At 45.5% G+C, this 26,149-nt stretch overlaps 1 protein-coding gene across 2 annotated transcripts in view; it reads right to left on the bottom strand.

Moving 5' to 3' along the window:
• Nucleotides 1–627: 627 nt before the first annotated feature.
• The window catches only part of CAMK4 (calcium/calmodulin dependent protein kinase IV), a 264,681-nt gene continuing 239,159 nt past the window's right edge, over nt 628–26,149 (bottom strand). For both annotated transcript variants that reach the window (XM_070373210.1, XM_070373211.1), the window contains exons 8-11: nt 16,919–16,994; nt 12,051–12,177; nt 5,468–5,620; nt 628–4,234 (exon numbers count right to left, since the gene is read on the bottom strand). In XM_070373210.1, the coding sequence (XP_070229311.1) occupies nt 3,824–4,234; nt 5,468–5,620; nt 12,051–12,177; nt 16,919–16,994 (767 nt within the window). In that variant the 3' untranslated portion in view covers nt 628–3,823. The remainder of the gene's footprint in view (nt 4,235–5,467; nt 5,621–12,050; nt 12,178–16,918; nt 16,995–26,149) is intronic.

Raw genomic sequence — 26,149 nt, 5'->3', positions numbered from 1 at the left:
CCCACTGAGGGTCTATGTGCAGCCCTTTGTGAATGAGGAAACCTGTTCGCCCACCGCAGATTTTGGTTTGTGAGAACATGACTGGATTCATGGCTGTATGAGACTCCGGCCCGTGGTCAAGATTCCGGGGCCCAGAGGGATGAGAGGAACTGTGGCCAACGGACAACTTACCAACGGGCAGGAAAGACTGTTCTCTAAAGTCATGCTGGGAGACACACCTCCTCTGAAGCACCTGATGAAACAGATGTGGCCAACAGAGCTTTTACTCACTAAGTCTGTGACATTTCTGAAACATTTTCTTTTTGGCCTCCTACCAACTTATCAGTGTGGACAACTGAGGCAGCTCAGATCCAAGGACAGACATTCGTGTGTCATTCTGCTTTCACGGTGCTCTGGACGGGTGCTCTTCCAGACGAGCAGCCACTGCTCACAGGTGGCTGCTGGTCACTTGATGTACCAAAAATGCTAACACAATCCTGCTTTTCAAAACTCAATACAAAAATAAAAAATTTAAAATATTGTGTTCATTTTTCATATTGATTATATATTAGAATAAGAGTTTGGATATATTAAAATATACAGTTAATTTTATCAGCTTTTTTTTTTTTTTACTTTTTGAAATGTGTCTAAGAGAAAAGTTAAAATTACATATGTGGTTTGTATCATTTATATTAGGAGCGACTTTTTTTCTAGACAATAACATCTACAACAGTATTATTCTAATTTCTACCTTATTTATGTATTCGTAGGACAAATGTGCTCTTACGGTTTGAGAAAAAAAACACCGGGATTCCAATTAGACTTTTTAAATGGGGGAAATAATTCAAGATTGTCCTTCTCTGTGGCAAAATAGTCTGGTTTATGCTATGTATCTGAACTTATTTGAGAACAAAAATCAATAATGCAATATAATAACTGTCAGTTCTAAAATGCAAAATATAGTTTATTGTTTGCTGAAATTCCCTTGATTATTCTGCTTTGTGACTATGTTGTGCAATAAACATTACAAAATAATTCATCAAATTAAGGTTGTATCTGTGTTAGTCTACTATTATTTAGCTAAGTACTCTTTGAGAGAGATAATATATCCCATTTTACCAGGCAATATAAATGTGTATTGTTCTTTCAAAAATGTTAACTATGCTAACTTAAACAGCATCTCTATGAAATCTCAGGTTGAATCATTTGGATGAAATGACAGATTTTTGTGAAAGCTTGTTTTCCACTGAAATGACTATTAGGCATTTAGGCATTATCAGGTCTTAGTTTTTAACATTCAGATCAAAATCTAAAACTCCCTCTGATTTTGAGAGAATGCAATCTGCAGGTTAAAAAGACGAAATTACACTCACACCCTCACTCACCAGGGAGCGGGCGTGGGCGCTGGTGTAACTGGGTAAATTCTTAAACGCATACTGGCCTCCTGCATCTGCAGCGCTCTTCACAGGACATGTTTCCCACGTCCGACCCATGCAGGCAGCCCCGAGGGCTGGGGGGATAGGGACAGTGTGTCTTCATCTGACTGTATGCCCCATTCCATTAAGATTCCTTTCCTTCTCTTCTTCCCTTTTGCAAATACACGGGACACTTGCCATCTACCGCCTAACCATGTACACAGACTTCACAGGAAATCTCCTTGGGAAAGGACACAAGGAAATTGGTCTTTTAAAATGGAAATCTTAATGCTTAGGGAATAAGGCATTCTTAAAAGGTTAAAACTAGTGAGCCTCTTATAATACCTAAAATGGAAATTGAGAGAATAAAGAAGGAAAGAGACAGTAAAGAAGATAAGTAGTCTGTACTAGTTAATAAACATAAAACACACACAAATACTCTTTCTCAGAAGCTCAGCTGCTATGCCTCACGGGCCTTCTCCTCCATGTCAGTGACCCGTCAGGCCCTGATATTACGGAAGACAAGAAGTCCTATTTTCCTCATGAGAACAGTAGTGAAGTAAGACCTGCACTTGGAAAGCAGAACTTCTACAAGGTCTGACAGTCCCCAGAAACCAGAGGTTTAATTTAATTTTCCAACTTAATAGTTCTGAAGAAGCGCCAAAAGAATTTAAGATCTCTCTTTTTGATGAGGATTTTCATCTGATAGTCATTTTTGTTGTCCAAAATTTTGGCCTGAAAATAATTTTTTTTAATTAAAGAATCTTACTAAAATATGCTACATAATTAAGTTGATAAAAATGTCCATTTAAGCTCAAACTAGAGATAAATCTGTGGTGTTTGGAATTTGTGAGTTTTTATAAGGAAAAAGTGTTTATATGAAAACCAAAGAAAAATAGTTTGAAAAAATCATGGTGAAGTATTAGGTCTAATGTTATAGTTTCTCAAGAGTCTGATTTGAAATCAGTGTTTTTTTTTTTTTTTTCTTTGTTTCTGTTTATTAAAGTAAATGAAAAGCTGCATTGTCCTAAATTTCTCAACATGGAAACTTTCAAAACTACATTGTGAATTATGAGTGCTTCCATTCCAAGCATGAGAAAAAAGTATACTAGCTTTCTAGAAATATCTTTAGCCCATAAGCAGTATATCTAAAGAATCATCAATTGAAGGAAAAAAGAACCTTTATAAACAAAAATGTTTCCTTACTCTGTGTATGCGTGCTCAGTCGTGTCCGACTCTTTGCGACCCCATGGACGGTAGCCCGCCAGGCTCCTCTGTCCATGGGATTCTCCAGGCAAGAGTGCTGGAGTGGGTTACCATTTCCTTCTCCAGGAGATCTTCCTGACCCAGGGATCGAACGAGCATCTCCTGCATTGCAGGCTGATTCTTTACCGCTGGGCCACTGGGGAAGCCCCTTCCTTACTATAGTGAATTCAGTAATGAATGATCTTACAATGGGATATTACTCTCATTCTATTCAGACATCCTGGCACCAGCCATTGGTATAGATTATTTTACAAATTTAGAACCTTGGTCAGTACAGAATTTATCCATAAAGATGTTCCTATCTTTAAAACTGTACAAGCTCATAAATAAATTCAATTTTATTTGAAATGGCAGAGAGTCAGTCTTCATTAGCCTAAGTCCCAGTCTTTTCTTGTTTTCACTAAATTTTGTTTTCCCACTCCTAAGTGCTGTCCATCATAAGGACTTCTTATTAGAGAGCAGGTGAAGGTGAGAATAAATTCCTCAGCATGAATTTGTAAAATACTTTTTTCCACAACTATAAAATGGCAGAATTTTGTGATAGAACATTTCAGGTTATTAGTAATATGGTGTATATAAATAAAGACAAGATAAAAAAGCATTCTCCACACAAGGTTTAGGGGCATATGGTTTCACAGCCCTTGAAATATGCTTCAGTTTCTTACCATTATAAGTGGTATATATGCAATTTTTCGCACATACACCTATAACCTAATCATCTTCTTGTAAACAGTTAGAGCACATTACTGAAGGTATTGTAGATGTCATGGGAATACATCTTATAGCTGAGCAACGTCCAAAGGAATTACCCTCTGAAGAAATCCAAAGGGTGGAGGATGGCTAGGTTTTCAAAGCAAAAACAATTTGTTACTATTTACCTCAAATGTGCACTACTGGTCCCTGAAAACGTTTTTATATCTTGTGTTTACTTGCAATTTCAAATCTAACTCATTGGATTCTGATATCCATTATGTACCATAGGAGACACTAGTTTCTCATAAAGCAGTCACATGCATTGAAGTTAGGATGACCAACTGACACACATGTATTTTTTGCACCTCAGAAACAGAACCACAATAGAGTGCACATCATGCTTCCGCCTTCCTTGCTGAAGGACAAAACGCACAGTGCCAGGGTTTGGCTCCCACACGGGAAGAAAGCCACTAGTCCTCCGGCAGGACCGCGTCACCCTGCTGAGCTCCGACCTCCAGGGCAGGGTCCTCCTCCCGTCCTTCCGGGGCTGCCGGGGCTCCAGCGGGCCCCCGCGTCTCCCCCGCCGGGCGCCCCTCCGTCTCCGGGCCGGCCTCCTCCATCTCCTCCTCGGATGCATGGGGCTCCACCCTGGGGGCCGCGGCGTCTCCATCAGCACCGCTGACCTCCTCCCCCGCCTGCACCTCTGGCAGCTCCACCCCGGCCCCCTCGGCTGCCCCCGGGGCCCCCTCGCCCCCTGGGACGCCCCCGTCGCCAGCCTGAGGTGGAGACGGCTCCCGGCTGGCCCGGCCCTCCTGGACGCCGCTGTGGCTGCTGCTGGCGCTGCCGAGCCTGGAGGAGGCCACCACGGCCTTGACCGCCGCCTGGGGAGACAGAGAGGTCAGGGGTTACTGCACGAAAATCCCCGCCCGGAGGAGGCCACCTGGCCTTGACCGCTGCCGGGGGAGACCGAAGGATCAGGGGCTACTTCCACTGAAAATCCCAAATCAGGGCTTGATCTCAATTTTGCATTTAGGGAGTGTTATTCTGCTACTATTTAGTCTTGGAAAGTGTATGATTCCAAAATTGTCTAATGAAAACTTGTTTGAAGAATGAAAAGCAAAATCTGTTTAATCTCAGATTAGTGTATTTAGTCATCTGGAGGAAAGCCTAAATAAATGCACTTTCCCACGGATTGCCAATATTCAAAAACTTTAGTTGTGTTTCCCAAAGTATGGGACACTACTTCCATGGATGTTAATAGGTACTATAAAGATAAGAGAGTTCCATGGTCAAATTTGTTTGAGAAATTCTGGGTTAAGTCAAGGATATTTAATCTAGGATATTTCAAAGTAATTTGATCATGGAACCCTTCATGTTTTTTAGCTTGTATCAACCAGTAAGCGACTGCTGAATACAACACTATTTTTGACCCCCAGCTGTCCTCTGAGATTTTCTATATGTATAGCTAGTCCTAAATACTATTATGTAAGAGAAAAACACTTCATCTCTATTCCATATATGTTCTATTAAAAGGGATACAATTTGATGGATAACTTTCCTATCACTTGAGTTATTTTAATTTTACCAAGTATAATTATTTGCCTATATTATAAAATATAGCTTGAAAAAAACTGTTTCCCAATTTTAGCATATTCAGAAAGAAGACAACTTTCTTAATAAATATTAGTTTCCAGAACAACACTTTCAAGCAGTTCAGCCTTAATTACATGGGAAGTAATGACAATGTATTTATTTGGTGAGTGAATCTCAACATCCCACACATTTCCCTTTATTGACAATGAACCCTGGGAACTCCCTGGCAGTCGTTGGTAGGAGTCAGTGCTTCACTAAGAGCCCCACAAGCTGCCCAGTGCCATTTCCTCCCCCAGAATTCCCCAAACAGAAAAATAAAACCCACACTGAATTCTTACAAGAGGATAACAGAACTGAGGTTGGCTTTATACCATCACGACTGGGGTTTCAAAGCAGCATTTTCCCAGGTACCACAGGAGACAAGTAACAATATTAGATAAACAATAGCAGAATTATCTTTGATTAGCAAGATATGAGAAAAATCTTTTTAAAAAAATAAAACAAAATAAATGCCATCTAACCTTGAGCTTGCGCCGGGCATTGAATTCTTGGAGCTTCTTTTGAGCCGTATCCATGTGTACAAAATTGGCAGCTTTACCTGTGACCCACGGGTGCTGGAGAGCTTGAAAGGTAGTCAGCCTTTTCTTAGGATCCAACACAATTAATTTTCTGACCTGAAATGATAAAGAACCATCGACTTCTTCGGGAGATTTTCATGGTTACCTGGGCTTGCCCCTCAGCTGTTAACTTCTAGGTCTTATTTAATTTTCTTGGCAGTACACTAAATACACATTATTATTCTATCTCCTTGGCAGTGCACTAATATACATTAAACAACCTTTTTAAGTCCCCAGTGGTCACTGTGGGGATGGCTTCAGGCAGCAGTAGCTGAGGAGTCTGGAAAGAGTAGTGTGTGCAAACCAAGAGCCCAAACTGGCAGACAGATGCCCACAGATCAGAGAAACAAGGCTTGCCTTGCCTGTGAACTGCAAGAACTTTGAGTGGGAGCCAGCATCTGGATAATTCTAGGTTGCAACTTCACATAACTTAGAATTCAGAAGGTAAACTACATCTCAGGGGAGACGGATCATTCATGCAGCCATCATTCCTTCTGTGGGGACTGAAGGGCAAACAAAAGGGGGCAGGGTCATAGCCTTTATGATTACACCGTGATCCTATCAGTAGTGCTCTCTAAGCCCTTAAGGATAGGTTCAGTTCAGTAACTCAGTTGTGTCTGACTCTTTGCGATCCCATGGACTGCAGCACGCCAGGCCTCCCTGTCCATCACCAACTCCCAGAGTTTACTCAAACTCATGTCCATTGAGTCGGTGATGCCATCCAACCATCTCCTTCTGCCTTCAGTCTTTCCCAGCATCAGGGTCTTTTCAAATGAGTCAGCTCTTCGCATCAGGTGGCCAAAGTATTGGAGTTTCAGCTTCAGCATCAGTCCTTCCAATGAACACTCAGGACTGATTTCCTTTAGGATGGACTGGTTGGATCTCCTTGCTTTCCAAGGGACTTCAAGAATCTTCTCCAACACCACAGTTCAAAAGCATCAGTCCTTCAGTGCTCAGCTGTCTTTATAGTCCAACTCTCACATCCATACATGCTGCTGCTGCTGCTGCTAAATCGCTTCGGTTGTGTCCGACTCTGTGCGACCCCATAGACGGCAGCCCACCAGGCTCCCCCGTCCCTGGGATTCTCCAGGCAAGAACACTGGAGTGGGTTGCCATTTCCTTCTCCAATGCATGAAAGTGAAAAGTGAAAGTGAAGTCGCTCAGTCATGTCTGACTCCCAGCGACCCCATGGAATGCAGCCTACCAGGCTCCTCATCCATGGGATTTTCCAGGCAAGAGTACTGGAGTGGGGTGCCATTGCCTTCTCCACATCCATACATGACTCCTGGGAAAACCACAGCCTTGACTAGATGGACATTTGTTGACAAAGAAATGTCTCTGCTTTTTAATATGCTGTCTAGGTTGGTCATAGCTTTTCTTCCAAGGAGCAAGTGTCTTTTAATTTCATTTAATTGCAGTCACCATCTGCAGTGATTTTGGAGGCCCCCAAAATAAAGTCTGACACTGTTTCCCCATCTATTTGCCATGAAGTGATAGGACCTGATGCCATGATCTTTGTTTTCTGAATGCTGAGCTTTAAGCCAACTTTTTCACTCTCCTCTTTCACTTTCATCAAGAGCCTCTTTAGTTCCTCTTCACTTTCTGCCATAAGGGTGGTGTCATCTGCATATCTGAGGTTATTGATATTTCTCCTGGCAATCTTGATTCCAGCTTGTGTTTCATCCAGCCCAGGGTTTCTCATGATGTACTCTGCATATAAGTTAAATAAGTAGGGTGACAACATACAGCCTTGACATACTCCTTTTCCTATTTGGAACCAGTCTGTTGTTCCATGTCCAGTTCTAACTGTTGCTTCCTGACCTGCATAGAGATTTCTCAAGAGGTGGGTCAGGTGGTCTGGTATTCCCATCTCTTTCAGAATTTTCCACAGTTTATTGTGATCCACACAGTCAAAGACTTTGGCAGAGTCAATAAAGCAGAAATAGATGCTTTTCTGGAACTGTCTTACTTTTTTTCGATGAGCCAGCGGATGTTGGCAATTTGATCTTTCCATCAGGAAGCCTTCATAAGCCTCTTATCCCTTGAAGGAAAATGCCAGGAGCTGGGGTAAAAGCCTACTTAGAATCAAAGAAAAGGTGTCAGTAGTTTGGGGATATGGTTTGTTTAAAAGGACTGAATTCAAATGAATCATAGCCCATTCTGGGAGGTTTACCCCAATGGTGAGCATGAGCAGACAATGAATTGCCAGGAAGTTCAACAACCAAAATAATCCCCAGCCCTGGGCTCAGGGAAGTGACCTGGGATGAGGCAGAGATTACCTGGAGTCAGGAAGCACGCTTAAATCCTAACTTGTTCAAAGTCTCTACTTCTGTGACCTCAAAGACCCACATGTGTCTGACCTCAGACACCCACCCGCCCCTACTGAGTGACTATGGACACCCTCCTGGGCCCTCTTCTTACACAACCTAATTTCCACTCTAATTTCCTTGTAAACACATTCTTACAGGCATGCAACATTTTTTAAAAATTTATGTAATCCTATCTATACTCTTATCAATTAGTAACTTTAGTTCCAATTCATGAATTAGGGATGGAAGGAAGCTCAAAGATTTAGTGATTCATGTAACTGGTGGGGGCTATATGATGGCACCCCACTCGAGTACTCTTGCCTGGAAAATCCCATGGATGGAGGAGCCTTGTGGGCTGTAGTCCATGGGTTGTGAAGAGTTGGACACGACTGAGTGACTTACTTCACTTTCACTTTCATACACTGGAGAAGGAAATGGCAACCCACTCCAGTGTTCTTGCCTGGAGAATCCTAGGGACAGGGGAGCCTGGTGGGCTGCCGTCTATGGGGTCGCACAGAGTCAGACACGACCGAAGTGACTTAGCAGCAGCAGCAGCATACTCATACTAGGGTTTGTCTTGTCTTAGAATTTGTCCTGTGGCCACGACACCACAGTGCCTTCATGGTAGACAAGCTTTCTGAGTTTCAGTCTGCCGGTGTGTAAAATAAAGGACTTTGGATGACTTAAGGCATAAGATCTTTTCTAATTCTGAAAATCCAAAAACTGAACACAGGCTAACAAAATTAGGAAGCTAGTCAAATGAAGAATTAATATCTGGTTCTCCTTTCACTTTCTGTTTTGTAGCATTTGCAAAGAAATGTATGTGGGGTAGAGAGACTGCATTTGAAACTGGTAATCTTGAGATGTTTAGGCTTAAAGTCAGTGAGGAGGTGGAGGGAGCTGAAGAATAATTAAGAAGAAGAATGCACAGCAGTAACAGCTTTGATGGTGGTCAGAGCTATCATCTGTTGGATACATACACTAATAATTTCATGTAAGTTAAGTGATACCTAATCCTTAAAACATCCTTGACAATTAGATACTTCATGCTCATTTTCTAATCATGTTTCCTCTTCCCTATCATCACCATTCTCTCCTGCTTGAAAATACAAAGAATTTATGGAAAGCCAATTAGCATCAAAAATTTATATATGTCATCATTCATCTTTACATTTGGAGACATTGATGCACTGAGTTTTTAAGAAAGTTGTTGAAGATCAGACTCAGTGACCTCGTCAGGATTCAGACCCAAAGATGTGCCATTATCCTACAGCTCCGCTTACAGACCAGCTCCCCAAGCACCATTAGAGAACAGATGCAGGTATTGCTAATAAGTGTTTCATTTAGGGGCTCAAAGATTCCTTTAGTTCTGAAGTTATGTAAATGTTTTAACCAACAGGAGGTATAGCTGAATGAAGGAACATCACAGGTAACCTTCTTGTCCATTTAACCTTTTATCAGAGATAAAATGAAACAGAAGGGGGCTAACTAATGGGATTATTATTGAGTTGGTTGGTGATGGTTACTTAGTATGTATCATATCCCTTAATTCTTCCAAAGACCTAAAGACAGGTACCAGTACCATCCAGAGAAGAAAACCAAAGCACAGAGAGGTCAGGCTAGCACAAGGTCAAACCTGCAACTATTAGAAAGGGGGTGCGGGGTGGGGGCGGGGCACTTGAACCCAGGCATGTCGGACTTTTAAGAATCCTTGATCCATTTCCCGACTGATGGTTTCACTCAACGAACATTTACTGAGCATGCACTTCAGGTCCACATGGCACTAAGATCTGGGCCCACCTGCTTCATCCTCTCCCAGAGCCTGAACCTCATTAAGGAATACTTCTGAGCACAGCATATGGAAATGATGCTTATCGTGAAAAATGAGGCCCGGGGGAGGATCAAGCGGCAGGAGAAATGAACCGACTGTGAGGAGAACGGCATGCCCCTAGAAGACCAGGTCTCCTCAACAAAGTCACGGCAGCCAGGGCTCGAAAACGAGTCACCTGTGCTGCCCTGTGACCCCTGGAGGGGCGGGGGGGGGTGGTTCACGAGGGAGGGGACACACGCCCACGCGAATCTGTGTGCTGCAAGGCAGAGAGCACACAACACTGTGAAGCCGCTTTCCTTCGATTAAAACACACTAAAAAAGATTAGCTACCCGTGTAAAGAGCTCCGTGTGTGTGTGGAGAGGAAGGAGGAGGATGACGGAGGGGCATCACAGGGCGGACGGAGGAGCAGCAGGCACATGGAGAGTCACGCTGCCGGGACTGGGGTCCGCGCTCCGAGGCCAGCCCTGTGTGTGTGTGTGTGGTCTGTCTGTGTGTGTGTGTCTCTGTGTGTGTGTGTCTGTGTCTCTGTGTCTGTGTGTGTCCGTGTGTGTGTGTCTCTTTGTGTCTGTGTGTGTATCTGTATGTGTGTGTGTGTGTGTGGTGGAGAGGAAGGAGCAGGGAGGATGAAGGGACAGCACAGAGCACCCAGAGTCATGCCGCCGGGACGGGGGTCCACGCGCCGCGGAGCAGAGGGGACCCCAGTCCCCAGTGAGGCCGCCCTCCGGGTCCCGCGCGGGGCGCGCACTGCAGACGCGCAGGAAGAGGTAGGGAGAGCAGGAGAGAGGCCGCGGCCGCGGACCGGGAGGAGGGAGGTGGGGGCTTGGCCCGGGGCTACTCGGTGGAGCAGACAGACAGGCGGACACGGAGATGCTCAGCAGAGGGGGCGCGAGGGGGAGGTGGCGATATCTTCGCATCGCACACACGCTGCCTCTCTTCAGACAGTGCTGGAAAGGTCATGACCTTAGCAAACCTGTTTTCACAGCACACAGATGGTAAGGTGGAAAAAGAGCCCTGGAGAAGGGGTCCGGAAATCTGGACCCTTCCTTTCGAGCAATGCCTTTCTGCTGGGAAGCTGTGCGTCACTTCTCTGCGCTTGAGCAAACTCATCCTTAAAATTCAAGGAAGATTAAATGAGTCCTGAGATCCTTGGAGATCTAACCTTCTATGATTCAGAAGTCAATTTTTCATCATTTCTGTGCGGGTTCTCTCTAGAACAGGGCTCCCCACTCTCCGGGCTGTGAACTGGTACTTCCTATCTTATCAGCAGCAGTATTAGATTAGAAATAAAGTGCAAAATAAATGTGATGTGCTTAAATCATCCTGAAACTGTCCTCCCTATCCCCGGTCCATGGAAAAACTATCTTCCATAAGGTTGGTCCCTGGTGCCAAAAAGATTGAGGACGACAGCTCAAAAGAATTGATGGTAAAAGCTTCAATGGCACCCCAGTATCTTCATTTTAGAACCAGTGGGCAACGCCCCAGAGGATAGGCCAGTGCCCCACCTGTCCTGAATGCAGATAAACTCCAGTATTACCGGAGGTGAGCAGTCAGTGAAACAAACAAAAAACCCAACAAAACGCACAATGTGACTCATGTATGGTAGTCATGCAGGATAGGACTTGTGTTACCATCAGGATATTTTAATAACTTTGAACATTTGAAGAAATAATGTTGTTTTATTCAAAGTATAACTAATCTAAGTGACAGCAAGCCATTTTAAAAAAGAATTCATCTGTGTATATTATGTTTGGAGTCACCCAGCACAGCTGTCTTCATAGCTTCATAGCTTACAGGTTCTATATTACACTGACTAGATGATAAAAACTCATTAATTAACAAGCAGTAATTTGTAAGTTGTGATAATTCAGCTAGAGATGATGGAGAAGGCAATGGCAACCCACTCCAGTACTCTTGCCTGGAAAAATCCCATGGATGGAGGAGCCTGGTGGGCTGCAGTCCATGGGGTCGCTAAGAGTCAGACACGACTGAGCGACTTCACTTTCACTTTTCACTTTCATGCATTGGAGAAGGAAATGGCAACCCACTCCAGTGTTCTTGCCTGGAGAATCCCAGGGACGGGGGAGCCTGGTGGGCTGCCGTCTATGGGGTCGCACAGAGTCGGACACGACTGAAGCGACTTAGCAGCAGCAGCAGCAGCAGAGATGAATCAAACATATCTTTTTTCATTATCTATAAGGAAAATTATTTTGTTTTCTTAAAAATACTATATAATTAAAAAGAAATAAGCTACTAAATGGGGTTAATTTTTTAAATGGCACTGCCCATTAATTAGTTAAAAAAATGAATGTAAGGCATTTTATTTCCTTTTGTTTCAGTCACACTTACCAGATCCTTGGCATTCAGAGACACTTCATCCCACCAGGGGGAGATAAAGTAATATTCACAATTCAGAATTCTCCTGAACATGAATTGATCACCTCTCTCATCATAGAATGGTTCAAATCCACAAAGTCTAGGACAAAAGATACAAGATAAAATGCCTTTAAAAGCCTCAGTGTATGTCACCAATTTTTTGCAGAAATTCAATACTGTCCTTTTTAACAGCTTCCTGTGATGAATGTATGTCTGCTAAGCTTAAGTGTGTAATTGCCTTGTTATAATTCATTTATGATTATATAAATATACAATCATGTCTTCAGGGAAGTAAAAATAGATACAAAATCAATTTAAGATTCCTACAAAAAGTTATAATCATATTAATAATTATGATACAAAGCAATAATAATATTATAATAGCTAACCCTATTACAAGCATAATGCTATAGTGCTATTTCCAAGTGTTTTTTTTCTACCAGGAATTGAGAGGACAGATTGGAGTTCTAATTTATCATAAAATGGAAAAGTTAGGATTTTGAGGATAAAAAGGTTAAAAGGTGCAAAGAAAAGTTGTTAGCCGTTTTTCTTCAGTCCTTTTCACTGAATTCTTCCATAGAGATGAAAAAAGTATTGGGTTTCCATCCCACTCCAGTTTGGGTCTCAGAGTGAACACAGACAGGCGCCTACACGGCCGGAGGGAAGTGCCTTCTGAACTGACTGCAGCGGGCGACGCAGCCCAGAGGACCGCCGCAAGGCACATGAGCCTCGCTTCTGAACATCGCAAAGACATCTCACCACGATCACTGTCACCTTCCAGCACGGTCACATAAAAATGTGAGAGGAAAGAAACAGAACCACCCTTGACATGAAAAAGAGAGACAGGAAAAGTGAGCTGCTGGTGGGACCACCAAGCCTCTAATGCTTACAGGTCGGGGGAGGTTCTAAATCACTAAAGACCAAAAGGGAACAAAAAAAAAAAGTCCTTGCCAGGGCGTGTGTTTCACGTGACAAAGAATGAAGGAAAAAGAATGAACACAGTAAGAAACATTTCCCCATGTCCTTCCATCAAACTGGCCCGGCTGCTGCAGAGCGTGAAACAGTCCAGCGGATGCGGACGCAGCAGGTGTTTAAGAGTAAGCCGTTTCTCCTGCTCTTTGGCTCAGGGACCATCCTGCTCGACAGTCCTGGTTTCTTTCAAATACTGCAGAGCCAGCCGGGTAAAGCCGAGGCTCGGGAGCACCGAGGCCGGGTTGGGCGCTCCCCCCCCCGCCCCCGACCCCGTGCACTGTGGGGCCCCCGGGGAGACGCCGCTCCAGCAGAAGAAGGCACACGGCACACCCCGCCCGGCGGCCTCCTCCATCAGACACGACCATCCAGTGGGGGCCCCCCAAGGAAGACGCGGCTGCAGCAGAGGAGGGGGCACACGGCCACACCGCGCCTGCAGCCCGGCCTCCGGCAGACAGACACGGCCGCTGCGGGGCCCCAGAGAGACGGGGCTCCAGCAGAGGGACTAGGGAGGCGGGCACACGGTCACACCGCGCCCGGCGGCCTCCTCCGTCAGACAGGGCCGCTGCCCGCGAGTCCCGGGAAAGCGGCCAACCGTCCAGGCTTAGTTGAGGAAACTCGCACGTTCCGTCTTCCGGAATTTAGAGGGAAAAATGACAGCTCTGCAAGTGGGGCACTCAGACGCCTTCCTGTCATGCTGGACACGTCGCAAACCTGTGCGCCGAGACGGGGTTAGCAGGTTAGGTCATTAGCCTGAAGGGTGGGGCCGGGAGGCGCAGACACGGAGCAGCAGGCGAGCGCGCTCGGGGCACAGTGAAGAGCCCGACGCTGCGGGGCCGGCCCGGGAGCCGGCCGAAGCCGAAGCCGAGGCGGGCTGTGAGCAGGGCGCCACGGGACAGGACGCAGCGCTGAAAGCTGAAGGCGAGAGTGTGAATCTCCGATGTTATCTGATTCTGACCTGAAAACCACAGGAGTTGCTTTTGTCTGTAGGGATAAAGGGCTTAGGTTTAGAAGGTAGAAGGAGCAGAATTCTTCTGAGAAACAACAGAATGGCCTTCATGTCCAAGCTACTGTCATCCTTAGAAATAGCAGGGTCATAGCACAAATACCTGGGTAGAACTTTTAATAATAATAAAGGAGGTACATAAACCCAAGGGCACAGTCCACTGTAGAAAATGTTCCAGTGAGCCTTGCCTAGTAGACTTCATCAATCATTAATGGACTACAGAGTAAATAACAAGTCCCCAGTCTCAGGGGCTGACAGAAGTCGGACCAGAACTAAAGGATATTAGCTGTGAGCAGCACCGTTAGCTGCTACCACTTACTCAGCCAGCAACTTTCAACTAACGGGCTTAAGTGAACTATGGGAAAGAAACCTGATAGATTTTTAAATTATTTTCAGGGTTATAATAAGATGCTTCTCCAATAGTCACATTTTTTTCTCTTCACTTTCCCATGTTAGTGACATGGGAGTGTCATTCATTCCATATTTCAGGTTTCCAGGGCAAATGTTATTAAATTTCCTACCTCCATCTCTCTGTTATCACATATCCTTAATTCTTCAACCCCTTTTATCACATTTCAGTAAGAAACTCTACTTGGGTGGGCACGTTTACATTTTAGGGGCAAATATGAAGCAGTATTTGTAGTTCAGTTTTTCAATGAACATCATTAAGCATAATATGTCACCCACACAATTCAGGAGACAACCTTCTTCCACAGCACAACAGTGATCTTAAATGTAAGCTGAAGGAATTCTATGACATGACCTTATGAATTCATTACTAATGAATTAAGCACTAAGTATGGAAAACAAATTACCTAAAAGTTTGCACTTTCGTAAGAAAAAACATGGTTCCCTAGCTCTCTCAATTCTTTTCAAACTTTAATACATCCTGGAAGTGATCACTGAAAATATCTTTTGACATTACATAATAGCAGATGACTATTTTATGGTGTGCTTGTTAAACCTTTTTATGGTTGCTACTGACCAACATATAACCCAGGTGAACTCAAGAGTTTGCTAACTTGCTTGGAAGTCTACCCTGGTTACCCTCTTCCTAGCCCATATTATCTAGACACTGCACTTTCTAAGATCACTATTAAATTAACCAAACCAAACCTCTTCCTACTATGGACTGCACTGTGTTCTCCCCAATCAGGACGTTAGGCTCTGAGCCCTGCATGATGGCATCTGGAGGTGAGGGCTCTGGCAGTTAAGAGAGTTCGATGAGGCCACGAGGGTGGGACCTCGTGCTGTGATCAGTGCTCTCACGGAAGAGGGACCACAGAATGTGCTTCCTCTTCCTGCCTTGGGAGGATACAGGGAGAAGGCAGCTGTCTGCAGCCAGGAAGACCGCTCTCACCAGGACCTGAGCTACTAGCACCTTTGACCTCCAGAACTCCAGGACTCCACTTTTGTTTCTGTAGCACCCAGTCTCTGTGTTTTGTTACAGAACCTGAGCTGCCTAATTCACTTTCTTCCACACCCTTCAAAATCTCTTTACAGATTTGAATAATACAGGTTCCAACAATTAACTTGGGCTTCCCAGGTGGAAGGTAAAGAATCCACCTGTCAGTGCAGGAGACCCAAGACATGTGGGTTCGGTCCCTGGGTTGGGAAGATCCCCTGGAGAAGGAAAGGGCAACTCACTCCAGTATTCTTGCCTGGAGAACCCCACAGACAGAGGAGCCTGGTGGGCTACAGTCCATGGCGTCGCAAAGAGTCGGACACAAGAGTGCACATGGCACATGCACAACAATGAACTCTACAGTACCCTCTAAAGTGAAAGTGAAGTTGCTCAGTCGTGTCCGACTGTGATCCCGTGGACTGTAGCCAGGTTCCTCTGTCCAGTATCCTCTAACTGACAGCCAAGTCCACTTGCTTTGATTTAAGCTTTGGAGCTCAGTGCGGTTTGCTTTTGCAGCTGTTCTACAGGCAAACCTTCCTCTCCAGACACTCTCCCATCACTCTGGACTATTTCCTTCATATTTGTCCGCAATTCCATCATCTCTTTGGCAGACTGAAACCCATTGTTTATTAGTAGACAGGAGCTTAGAAATGGAGCTGGAGATACCAGACAGTGAAAGATTTAGCTCCCCGCCTTTTTTCTACCAGACAGAAGTTTTCTCTGAGTTCAGGGTATTATACTAAAGGTCCTTGAGAACTTAACACATATAGGAAATAAAACTGATAGCCAAAATGCCTTTAAAACATTCCTGATAAGACATATATAGGTTTGGGATTGCTTCAGAGGTTAAAGAACCATTTGTCCCTTAAAAAGGAATAATACTCTTATCATTTGGATGACCTGCACATAAGTAAAACAAGAGCAAGTTTAATAGGTGGTTTCATGCTCATTACTACCATCAAATAATGAATTGTTCCCCAGTCTGTGATACACTGCATAGTACAATGAGACACAGCGAAGCCCTAGACCGAAGTTCTTGCCCCAAGAAAACTACAAAACATGATGCTCGTTTCCCGAAAATTCTTTCATTAACTACTCTTAGCACATCATAGAGAACCACAAAAAGGTAAAAGGAATCTTGCTTTTTTTATGAGGACTCTAAGTACTTGGGCTTCCCAGGTGATGCTAGTGGTAAAGAAACTGCCTGCGAAAGCAGGAGACATGAGAGACAGGGGTTCGATTCCCGGGTTGGAAAGGTCCCCTGGAGGAGGGCATGGCAACCCACTCCAGTGTTCTTGCCTGGAGAATCCCATGGACAGAGAAGCCTGGTGGGCTACAGTCCATGGGGTCGAAAAGAGTTGGACAGGCCTGAGCAATTTAGCATGCATGCACACATAAGTAACCAGAAGACACTATTGCAAAGGGAAACAGTATGCTTAGAGATCGCTTCTATTCACTTACAAAATGTAGGTGATTATCCCCACAGACCACATGTCCACCTCGGGTCCGTAGGCACAGCCTCTAAGGATTTCAGGTGCTGCAGAAAGAGTGAAAACGGTGTTAGAGCTTAAATTCAACGTTCACATTTTAGTCACAAGCAATGGAGAAGAAATGAGTTCATCAACAGAAACTTCAGAACAGGTTTAGAACCAATCTTTTCTCCTCAAACCGAAGTACGAGGCTACAAATTCTTATGCCAATTTTAGTGGAAAAGATTATAGTCTCTCTGTGTTTGGGGTACATAAAAATAAACTTACTAACTTTAATATTCTACATCAGAACATCATGATACTTTTCAGATCAGATAGCTATATCTGTACTACAAAGGGAGCTTTGTACACAGAAAAGAAAGAAATCAAAGTTCAGCATAGGAAGAGATAAGAGGCACAGTCAGGCCGCCTGAGGCCTGAGGTCTCCGTGAGCCTGTGTTTCTGACTGCGTGTAGGGCAGGGGCAGGGCGGACGGCGAGAGGGCTGGACAGTCCAGCGCTGGAGGGCAGACAAGAGCCAGCCCAGGTCTCGGCGCTGAGAAGCATCCGCGCCACAGAGCGCGGCTGTCCGCGGTCCCTCGGTATTAAGGGCGGAGAGAGGGCTTCCCTGCGCGCAGCCAGGCCGCTGCTCAGCCTGAAACGCAGGTCTTCTCCGCCCCGCAGCGGCCCACAGCGTAGACCCAGCTGTGAAACAGAGGCTGACTGGGTCAACGGCTTGCCCTGAGGCCTGGAGGTGGTGTTTGCTGACCCCACTAATAACGGAAAAGACGGAGAAGTGAGAGCTCTGCTCTCTGTGCCGAAGCAGGGCGCAGGTCTACGGCCCAGAGCAGCCCTTTTCTATTCTGAACAGATGTGCTGCGGGGGTCCGCGGGGAGGCCCCCTGGAGAGGAAGCGGAGTGCTGAATGTTCCCGAGGGCGGCCCTGGGTCTGGGCTCCGCACGCCTTCCCTCGGGGCGGGGGAGCCGGGGAGCCGGAGCCGCCTCCGCGCGGCCTGGGGATGTCAGGACTGGAGGACACGCCAAGGGGAGCCTCTGAAGGAAGCTGTCCTCAGGGAACCCCGAGTTATAGAGAGGACACCGCGGTCTTCCCTCTGACGTCTTCCTGCTCTGTTTTCTTCTCTCAGGATACCCTCCCTCCTGTAGAAACTGTCACATAAGACGCAGGAGGTGAAGGGCCTGTGGAATGGGCCTGCGTCCTCGAGCTCCGCGCGGCAGTTCAGCGGGAGGCACCCTTTGAGGAGCGGGATCTGGGCTCCACGGGCGTCTATTCCTAGAACAATTTCCTTTCGAGACTTAATTAACATAATTAAGAAAAATGCGCACTCAAAGCCAGTACCACCCTCTCTGCCAGGCTCGTGCGCATCCCCAGAGCCATCTGGACCCCACAGACGGTCTCTCTGGGGCCCAGGGGCCTCTGCACTGACCTCCCACTCGCAAACGCCTTGCTCAGCGTCGGGCGGAGGAGGCTGAGGTGAGGCTGCAGTTTTCAGAAGGGCCACCTCCGCCGGGGGCTGAAGGCGCGCACATGTGGCACAGTCAGAGCCACGTATCCTCCCCAGGCCAAGTCCCACACCAGGGAAGCATCATCAACTCCATACTGACATTTAAACATACACATGAAATCACTGCAGATGGTGACTGCAGCCATGAAATTAAAAGACGCTTACTCCTTGGAAGGAAAGTTATGTCCAACCTAGATAGCATATTCAAAAGCAGAGACATTACTTTGCCGACAATGGTCCGTGTAGTCAAGGCTATGGTTTTTCCTGTGGTTATGTATGGATGTGAGAGTTGGACTGTGAAGAAGGCTGAGCGCCGAAGAATTGATGCTTTTGAACTGTGGTGTTGGAGAAGACTCTTGAGAGTCCCTTGGACTGCAAGCAGATCCAACCAGTCCATTCTGAAGGAGATCAGCCCTGGGTGTTCTTTGGAAGGAATGATGCTAAAGCTGAAACTCCAGTACTTTGGCCACCTCATGCGAAGAGCTGATTCATTGGAAAAGACTCTGAAGCTGGGAGGGATTGGGGGCAGGAGGAGAAGGGGACGACAGAGGATGAGATGGCTGGATGGCATCACTGACTTGATGCACGTGAGTCTGAGTGAACTCCGGGAGTTGATGATGGACAGGGAGGCCTGGTGTGCTGCGATTCATGGGGTCGAAAAGGGTCGGACACGACTGAGGAACTGAACTGAACTGATGAGATGCTGAGAGTCTCATATTTTCTGGGTCTTGGTTTTTACCTCTAGTAAATGAATTGCACCAGCTAATTTCCAGGTTTCATCTGGGTTTCATATGCTGTCATCCAAGTGAAGGAAGAGTTGTTGAGAGTCCAGGCAAGAAAAGAGGACGGGTGCTCCCCCTGTGCACCTGCTGCAGGACCCCTCCTGTAGAGCCTCTGTGCCTGCCGCCCGAGGGCACCTATCCCCAGCTCCGGGGGGGTCCATGCCCAGCCGGCGCGTGGGGAGGCACCTGCGGAGGCCAGCAGGCTGTCTTAAAGGTCTGGGGCTTTCCCTGACTTTGATCCTTGTAGCTCCCAAGTCAAGGGACCCAAAGGAAGCGAATACTATAAAACAAAGTCCTTTTTGAAACCATGTTACAGGGTTTTAGTTGGTTTTACCCGATGTGGCAATATCTGACCTCCCTTCCCAGCACTGGGTGCAACCTTACTTGCCAGAGGCAGCTTATGTCCTTGTGAGGCATTATGCTGCAAGATGAGTAAACTGGTGGGATGAAAAGCTAGACTTCCCATGTGAGGTTGACTGAGACGAAAGGAATACAGAATGTGTTTGTCCTCCATAATAAATTTCTCTTAAAAAGAAATTTTAAAATGAATTTATTATATTCACTATCATAATATAAAATTTGGATAAAATCAACCTAAATACCTAGACACAATTAGATATTAATACACAGTAACCTTTAAATATTTTTGATCACTAGTTAATAGGACTGTAACTTCAGAGCCAGCAGAATACATTCTTGTAATCTATGTGAACCCTTTCCAAGTGCCAAAAGCTTTTCTAGAATAAATTTCAGTCTCTGGCACATCAGTGTTTCAAGTCTCCTATGTATCACATGTCCTGGAGGGTAATTCTACATATTTATGATTTTCTTAAGGGTTAGAAATAGTTGACTACTTCCAATTCAGTTCAAGAAAAGGTATCAACCAGTCTACCTTTTAATGCTATTCATACAGACACTCCTGGAAGTCCTTCATATATTTTCTTATCTCATTGCCAAAACAAACAAATAAACAAGCAAAATGCAGGGGCAGGGGAATAAAAACATTCAAGGTGTACTACAGTTGTTTTTTTTTTAACATGTATTTTAAATGATTTCGAATTTTTTCAGAAATAGTTAATAATCATTCATTGATTTTCCTGCCTGTCTTCTAAGTAGAGTCAAGTTTTCTGCTACTTCCTAAAGTTACCATCATTCATGTTATTGCTCATTAAACACTAAATGCTACAGAACTCCCAGGATACCTGACAGTGTAATGTCTAGAGATTGAAGGTATATATAAAGATTGGAATGAATTTATTTTAGTAAATAAAATCACTGTAACTTGAAATGGTTCTAAAATAAGCAAGATTAGGTATAGCCTGTGACATTTGACTGATGCTAGGTTTTCCTTCTCCTAAAGTCCTAAGAGAAAAATAGAGGGATAATTTGAATGACTGACTCTACCTTTTTTCTTTGGGGCTCCAAAATCACTGCAGATGGTGATTGCAGCCATGAAATTGAAAGACATTTGCTCCTTGGAAGAAAAGCTATGACAAACCTACACAGTGTATTAAAAAGTAGAGACATCACTTTGCCAACAAAGGTCTGTCTAGTCAAAGCTATGGTTTTTCCAGTAGTCATGTATGGAGGTGAGAGTTGGACTATAAAGAAAGCTGAGTGCCGAAGAATTGATGCTTTTGAACTGTGGTGTTGGAGAAGACTCTTGAGAGTCCCTTGGACTGCAAGGAGATCCAACCAGTCCATCCTAAAGGAAATCAGTCCTGAATATCCACTGGAAGGACTGATGTTGAAGCTGAAACTCCAATCCTTTGGCCACCTGATGCGAAGAGCTCATTTGAATCCTCATTTGAAAAGTCCCTGATGCTGGGAATGATTGAAGGCAGGAAGAGAAAGGGATGACAGAGGATGAGACAGTTGGATAGCATCACCAACTCAATGGACATGAGTTTGGGTAAACTCCGCGAGTTGGTGATGGTCACAAAGAGTCAGATGTGACTGAGGACTGAACTGAACTGAACTGACTGAACCTTCATTTTGTTGGTGCCCTAGATGAGCATGATCCCTTCCGACCTACCGAGTTAAAACCACAGAATGGTATTCTTTATTGGAAGACTTTTTCAAACTGTTAACTGTTTTTGAGAAAGCCCAATCCAAGGGAAACCAGGCACAGGAAATCAAGAGGTTTCTTTACTCACTCATTCAACTGATGATGAACTGCATTTGTTAAGCACATGCCGTGTGACAAGTGCTGTGGGTCGTGGTGGGGAATGAGGGGGCGTTACAGAGAACAAGTCTCCACTACCACAGAGAAAACCACATGAAGAAACATAGACTGGTAACCGGAAGTGCTTGGAGGGAGAGTGTCTGTAACAGAGGGTTGACCTGGTCAGAAAGATCAAGAAAGGTATTCAGAAAGTGAAGTTTAAACACATGTGGAAGATCTAGAGAAGCTAACCCGGCAAAGGGAGAGAGGTAGTGGCTGAGCAAACAGAGAAGAGGGCTCCCTGAAGAAAGCAAAGGCAATGAGACCGCTCAGGGAGGAGCCGGGACTCGGGAAGGGAGGGGTCAGCACGGTGCGGCTCCCCGTGCCAGGCGGGGCCCCAGGGCGCCCGCAGGCAGGTCAAGGCCACTGCGGGTTCCACTTCATCAGAGCTTTGTTGTTGTTGTTGTTGCTCATTTGTGTTTAAATTCTCTCCTACATTTTCATTTTAACCATTCAAAACCTATAAGAAATACAGCCAATATTTTCGAATAACTATAAATGGAGTATAATGTATAAAAATTTTGAATCACCATGTTGTATACCTGAAACTTATGCAATACTGTCCATCAATTATACTTCAGTTAAAAAATAGAAAAGATTTATTTTCACCTTAAAGCCCGAATCTGACTTTATAGAAGTACAGCGGACAGACACAGTGGGGCTCGCAGTGCAGAGGCTGATCTTGAATTCAGAGACTCCTGGGCCACAGAAATCCACGGCACCCTCAGCACCTAGAAACTCCTCTAAGCACTGCCCCTGGGGATTGAGCAGGAGGAGGGAGAGCCTGTTTGGACCTTCTCTGCTCCTTCCTGCTTCCCAGCTTGGCCAGGAGGACCCCGAGGAGGTGCCTCCAGGGCGCCTCCTACAGGCTCACAGAGCTTACCAGCTCCTATGGTGCCCACGGCAGGCTTTCCTGAGCATCAGTACCATGTGTGGTCCTCTGTTACGGGGTCACATACATTTGGCAAGAATCAGGAACAACCTTTTCAACTTTGTCAAGGGCAGTTTTTGCTTTGACAGTAGAGAAGACAGGTAATGTCTGAGTGCAGTATGCTGAATGCTATTACAAAGGTATGGACCAGATCAGACTGTGACACAGCTGAAAGGCTTCTGGGGCTGGGGGTGGGGGTGCTGCCTCTGGCCAGGAGCAGACGTGCAGGTTTACTGCAGTGAACCTCAGAACACTGCCATTCTATACACGCCTTGCTGAGAACACCTCGGACACTTCAGTTATTTACCATTTGCTAGTGTAGAGCAAGAAAAAACGTCTGAAGGATGTTTTGAGACATAAGTGATAGGCCCTTTATGTTCTAATGCATCCGTTCTATTTTCCTTGGCTCTTTTACATTCCAAACATCAGTCAGTACAACTCTCACTGTTCCTCATTTCAGCTGTTAAAGAAGTCTTCCTTGCCACATGAATCATATGACATTTCTTTTTGTATAAATCTTATAAATGGATGAAGAAAGAGCCTGTTTATTTTTCTCACTTCACTTTTTTGTTTTTAAATGATACCCTGAAGAGAAAATCAAATATCCTAGAACACCTAGTGCGTTCAGAAGCAGACAAAAGAAACACGACTTATTTTTATCACCCTGTGAAAGTTTCATTTCTATGAAAGTCACTTTTCTGTGATTCCCTTGACTTGGAGTAATCACTATTTGTTCCAAATCTTAATCATACTGAATCTCCTGGTCACTTTAAAGCTGTGATGGATGCTGGCTGAGGGATAGCAAAGGAGTGTCAGTTGAAAAGCCATCTTTCCATTTTTGTGGGAAAAGGCAGAGTATAAATAAATACACCATATAATTAATTATCTCATCCTAATAGTAACATTATATAAGAACCTCTTTTTTATATGACAATAGAGATATAAAGTGATGGATTTAGCGTTCAAACTGTCTCATGTTACGTTGGCAAATACTGTGCTTTTCTCTGAAGGAACTATACACCTCACTGATAATTATCAGCAATAATTCTTTTTGAAACGTTTACTGTTTATTTTATACTTATCCTTTCTGTAGCAAACACTCTAAAATGGAACATCCTGTGGGTGTTGAGGGCCCACATGGCGCATTTTAAGCGCCTCTCCTACCCACGCACCTCAGTCAGCTCTCGACCCCTCTCCTCGCGTGGCTCCACCCTCACATAGGCAATAACAGAGCCGAATCCTCACAGCAGGCGATTCGCGGGGCGGCTGGTTCTTTCTTGAAGTGGTCTCTCACAATTATAAGGAAGAGGGCATGGAGAATGATTTGCGATACTGAGACCAAGAAGTTAAGGATTTCCAGTACATTAGAAGATTGTCTGTAAGGCGGACACAGAGACCAGACCCACGGACGCAGAGAGGGGAGGGGGAAGATGGGATGAAAGGAGACAGGAGCACGGGAACATACACACCGCCGGGTAAACAGAGCCGGAGGGGCCCTGCTGCGGCGGGGAGCGCACATGCCAGCTCGGCGAGAACCCGGGGGTGGGCGGGGACCCTGCACACCCACGGCCCATGCACGCTGATGCCGGCAGAAACCAAAGCAACACTAAAGCAACTGTGCTCCAACTACATAAATGTATTTTAAAAAGACTGTCTCTAAACTAAAGGGAGCAGGAGAAGTGAGGGGGTGCCGTTGGTGACAATCTCTTTAGACTCCATTTTATCAGCCATCTCAGGTCAAAATATACTTGGTTAAGTGCTCGTTTGGCAACTTAGTTGACAAATACAGAACGCATACAGGGATTCTGTGGGAATACCACTTAATACTGTACAGGTGACCAGGACGTGTGCAGGGCTCTCCCCTCTGTCCCTGTCTGGTGCTGACCCTGCAGGATGCACAGGCAGGTCTGGGACCATCTCCCACGCGAGGGAGGTGGCTGCTTGTATGAGCCCCTTAGCTGCTGGCAGCTCTAGGTGTTAAAACATGGATTTGTGCGCTGAGCCCCAGACTGGTGTCTTACACAGCTATTCATTCCTAGCTCTGCCCTGCGGAGTGTCTACTGTTGGACCGTTTGAATGGTAACGAGGTCGCCTCTTCTCCCTGGCCTCCTGAAGGCGATGCTGCCTGGGTGTCAGTGGGATCACTTCTTTTTCTGCTCGAGGGATGCTGGACAGTCTCGTGACTTTAAGTAGCACCTACACACTGGTACCAGCAGCCACACCCTGGCTTCTGAACCTCAGACACATCCGCCGGGGTGTCACACAGCACCCCACGGCCAGCAGCCCTGCGCCTGCTGCTCGGGAGGCGTTCCGCCGCAGGGAGGGCAGCTCTGGGGTCTCAGGCCCCCTGTCCCCTGCAGTCACACGCCCGCCAGCCGCCTCCTCGCGGGCCGGCGCTCTCTTCCTCAGGCTGGCGCGCTTAGTCCCTGTCCCTGGAATGTTCTTTCCTGGGTGTCTATACCACGGGCTCTCTCCCTGCCCTCCTCCAAGGCTGTGATCTCCTCTCCCGTGAAGCCTTCACGGCTTACCCTGTTTAAACATTAACTCAGGCTCGCAGCACTTCCTGTCTTCTTCCCCAACTCTAGGTTCTTCCACAGAAATTCCTTTTATATAGTTTACACATGTATTCTGTTTATTGTTTGTCTTCTCCCACTAAAATTTACCTTCCCTAAGGAGTTTTTTCACTGCTCTATCTCAAGCACCCAGAACAGTGCCCAGTGCATAGTAAGAACTTAGTGAAATTAAATGAAAAAAGACTGAAGTTCCACAAAACACCCTTTCTTTAGGTCTGTATCAGACGATACAAAGTCCCAAGAGACTCATTTTCCTCTCAGTTTAAAACTTCCCAAACAGCTCTGAGTCCCTGTGCTCTGCAAGGTCAACACCAAGATCAGCGACACCCCTGCTCACCACTCCTGGCTCGTCGCCAGCTTCATTCTCCCTTTCCTGGGCACCTCTTCATCTGGACCAGGCGCTGCAAGCCTGCCTGGGACAGTCTGCGCTGGCTCAGGGAAAGGAGATGGGATGTGCAGGAAGGGGCAATGGGTTTGGGCCAGCCTGCTGGGCGTTCTTGCCTCCCTCAAGCCTTTCCTGCCCCGATCTCACTGTCCACGAGCCTGGGGACCATCTGGCACACAACAGCCAGTCAGGGAGACTTCCAGGCAGTGCACGTGACGTTGTACTTCATACTTAGTTTTTACAGTGTTTTTAATTTTTTTAAAGTTCATTGAAAAAGAAAGTCATCATTGTGGGTATTTAATTAGTTCTCAGGTGATATAATTCCCTACATGATTAGAATACCAAGGTAATTGGATACTCTAATTATTTCACCGTAGCAATTTAATCTTCTAGAAATGAACAAAGACATGAAACTATTTTGTAAGTTTGGAAGATGGCGGTCAGGGAGACCACTTTCTCCCCCACAAATTCATCAAAAGAACATTTGAATGACAAGTAAATTCCACAAAACAACTCTGAATGCCGGCAGAGGACATCAGGCAGCCAGAAAAGCAGCCCATTGTCTTTGAAAGGAGGTAGGAAAAAATATAAAAGATAAAAAGAGAGACAAAAGAGGTAGGGATGGAGCTCTGTCTCGGGATGGGAGTCTTAAAAAGAAAGTTTCCAAACACCAGGAAACACTCTCACTGGCAAGTCTGTGGTGAGCCTTGGAACCACAGAGGGCAACATAACCGGGAGGAAAAATAAATAAATAATTAAAACCCACAGATCACATGCCCAACGGTAACACGCCTGCATCTGCCACTA

Source organism: Bos mutus, chromosome 7 (genome assembly GCF_027580195.1).
Source record: "Bos mutus isolate GX-2022 chromosome 7, NWIPB_WYAK_1.1, whole genome shotgun sequence".
Classification (NCBI taxonomy): domain Eukaryota; kingdom Metazoa; phylum Chordata; class Mammalia; order Artiodactyla; family Bovidae; genus Bos; species Bos mutus.
The sequence above is the reverse complement of the archived record's forward strand: the minus strand, read 5'-3'. Positions and strand labels throughout refer to the sequence as shown.